The following is a 3,430-nucleotide window of genomic DNA, read 5'->3' as shown; positions in this document are numbered from 1 at the left end:
ATGTGCTTTACACAATTGATCTATGTATTGTGATGAATTTTATGAGCCCCAATAAATTGATTAAAAAAAAAAAAAAGACGACTTCGATGCTCTCATCTTCTGAAGCATTAGAAATACTCGCAGGATAATTCAGACAAACTTGCATTCCTCAAGGTTCTCTCTTTTTTCCTCCCAATGTTTCACTTGTTAACCATGCCAACAGCTAGTAGTCAATAAGGAGGTTCTTAAAATAGTTTTTCATCTTTATAAATAAGCACAAGCAAATAAATAACACCTTTGTGTATAACCACACATAGGAAACTGTATTTTTACTTCAGATATAGACATGTCCAAATTAATACACCATTAAGCAGCAAAAATATTCAGTGAAACAAATGGAATGTGAAGAATCTGAATTCTTAGTGGCTTAAGGACTAATCAAAAGAAATACTATTTATTGCATTTTATTAAAACATTTTCAGTATCATTCTTACTTCAACTCTTAGAAACCCAACATGTTTATTTAACAAAGATTATCAAACTTGACATCTTAATTTATCAATTACTTGGGATGCAAAGTAGGTCTAAAATAAGAAAAATCAATGTTTTTGGTGTAAAGATAAAAGAACTGAGAAAGGATCTAGGGAAGGATATTTAATATAAGCTTAAATGTATTTTAAATACCTATATATAATTCAAATATTTAAAACGCATAACTTGTATTGAATATTCTTCCCTAGTCATTTTAATATATGCATTTTAAGTACCTATACATATCATTTAAATTATATTAATTTAAAATAACTACACATATAATTAAAATGATATGCATACATATTTAAAATGCATACATATTTTGACATTCTTAAGGCACGCCAATTTTCATATACAAGGGCTTTCAAAAGTACAAGGAAAATGGAATTAAAATGATAGAATTTTCCTACAAACTTTTAAAAATGACTTCAAATTCTTTCAGGAAATAGTTTCCCATATCTCTTCTAGAAATCCTCACATTGATGAACCCATTTCTTTACAAGTATCAAGTAGTGCTTTGTTACTGTCATAACTGCTGTTACAGGAATATTTTGAACTCATTGTTCAAGAAATAATACCTTACCTGAAATATAGATGATCTTTTGATCACTTCTTTGACCAAGGGAATTCGTCACTTTACATATATAGATGCCAGAATGATTGAAAGTCAATGGATGGACAAAATGAAGAGTATTATCTGAAGCCAATAAGCCATCAGGCCATTGTCCATCCAACCTAGGTTTTAAGAAGTATGAAATTATTTTTAAAATCTTCAACATATACTCATCAGTAATATTTAATTAAGTCATTACATTTTGGAGAAGTGAGGAAAAGAATTCATATACTACAGGTGAAATATATTACAAAATCAACAAATGATAAGTTATGATTCCTTACTTATAAGATGAACCAATAAAATTCATTAAGAATGCTCATTCTTACATACCAGTTAAATCAAATAGTTCTAGAAAAAGTAGAAGCCCCACAAAGAACAAGAGGGTCCTATCAACACTAGCAACCACACACATTAATCAGTTACACAGGTAGAAAGAACATAATTAGTGCAACTTGTAACATACAATAACTCAATGGAAACAGAATCAACAGTGCAATTTCAAGATGCTTGACTTAGACAAGCTGCAAAAAGGATAGCTATTTTCTTTCAGTTTAATCATATATTTTCTAAGAAACAGATCTTTTCCCTACTACTACTAATAAAATACCTATGAAATATATATTATTTCAAAATAGCATCAAATTGTTATATTACTGTAGAAGAAAACTGGTTAATGTCAACCAAATGAAGTTAAAAAAAACACATCATTTTAGAAGGTAACATTAGAAACCCTAAATAAATTCAAGTTCTTGTTTGTTTGGAGACGTGATCTCAACTGCAGGATCATGTTTAAGTAATATTACTAAAATCCTAGAAAGAAAATGAAGAGAGTAATAATTAAAAATTTAATTAAACACATGTCCTTGATGCTTTAGAACATATATTAGAAAGTAGTTTATTCAAATAAACCACAATAAAAAATTCAATTATCACATAAAACACAAAATAAAGGGAAGAATATAATACCTGCTCCACACAGACTTGAAAGGTGGTGGATTTGCATCAGCATTACACTTGAGATTAACACCTTTTCTTCCAACAAACCAATTTCCATCATACCCGGTTACTGAAACTTCGGGAGCATCTACAATATGAACACAAAAGTTATTGTTTGCTAAAAGTAAAAGCAACATACACCGAGAAGACAGTAAAATAAGAGTCCGCATCAAAGAGTAGGAATCTTTTTTTTTTTTTTACTCTCAGCATATATAACCCATGCTGAGCACTGGTTACGCTGAGCTTAACCACGCCCACTGCAACCAAGTCTATTCCAACTCAGTAACCATACATGAGGTTTTTGATGGAAATTTTTATAAATCTTCATGGGAGCAGAAAGCTTGATCCTTCTCACAGAGCAGTTGGTGGATCTGAATTACTGATCTTTCAGTTAGCAGTCCAAAAATAACCTTACCACGCTACCAGTGCTAATAAGCCTAAGGTATAAAATCTAACATTAGAAGATACAGTTTACATACATTATATATATATATATATATATATTTTTTTTTTTAGAATTTTCAAGTGCACATAAGGTTAATCATCATGAATTTAAATCAAATTGAAGAATATTTCAGTAATTACTAGAAGGTAGAGAAAATATGTGATCATTCTTTAAATATATACATACAATAGTAGTTAAAATAGGGATCTGAATTTCACTAGAAAAGGGGGATAAAGCTGTGAAAACAAGGTAATAAAACAAAAAAAGACAAAAATTAATGGAATTCTTTGGAGAAAAGATATCAGCATCCAAGAATACAAGAGTAGTAACATTAAAAGTAGAGCTATTCAAGTTTAACACTATAAATGCTGAAAAAGAGCATTGCAATTAGCTTTAGAAACTATTACATCAAGTATAATGCATATGTGAAATTTCAAATTCTCTGAATGCTATATAAAAAACCAAACCAACAAAAAATAAAATCTCATCAAAATACTTGTCTAAATTTATGATCTGTCCAAGCATAGAAAGTCTAGCAGAACATAAATATGTTCCCTGTTCTATTTGATTTTGTAACCCTTATGAATATAGAAGCTAAGCTATAAAAAGATCAGATATTGAAAATTTTACACAGAAGATAAAACTGTACACATACAAAAAAGTTATTAAAACATTGTTTTTTTTAAAAAAACATTAAAAAATATATTGTTTTACCGTACAACATCAAGTAAAACAAGCAACCAAAGAACAAAACCCATCATTATGTGACCACCTTCCCCACATAAATGCTGAAGACGAATGTGTGCATAAGTAAGCGTGGTGAAGAAGGCTGATGGTGCCCGGCTATTGAGACCTATAGC

At 29.7% G+C, this 3,430-nt stretch overlaps 1 protein-coding gene across 1 annotated transcript in view; it reads right to left on the bottom strand.

Annotated features, from left to right (window-relative positions):
• Positions 1-3,430, bottom strand: part of NECTIN3 (nectin cell adhesion molecule 3) — a 126,301-nt gene that overhangs the window by 81,700 nt on the left and 41,171 nt on the right. The window contains exons 4-5 of the mRNA XM_030884432.2: positions 2,096-2,213; positions 1,097-1,248 (exon numbers count right to left, since the gene is read on the bottom strand). Coding sequence (XP_030740292.2) covers positions 1,097-1,248; positions 2,096-2,213 — 270 coding nt within the window. The remainder of the gene's footprint in view (positions 1-1,096; positions 1,249-2,095; positions 2,214-3,430) is intronic.

This window comes from Echinops telfairi, unplaced genomic scaffold (assembly GCF_000313985.2).
Source record: "Echinops telfairi isolate 266 unplaced genomic scaffold, ASM31398v2 ScPeMD7_6;HRSCAF=24_0, whole genome shotgun sequence".
NCBI classification, from domain to species: Eukaryota; Metazoa; Chordata; class Mammalia; order Afrosoricida; family Tenrecidae; genus Echinops; species Echinops telfairi.
This window is presented reverse-complemented; position numbering and strand designations above follow the sequence as displayed.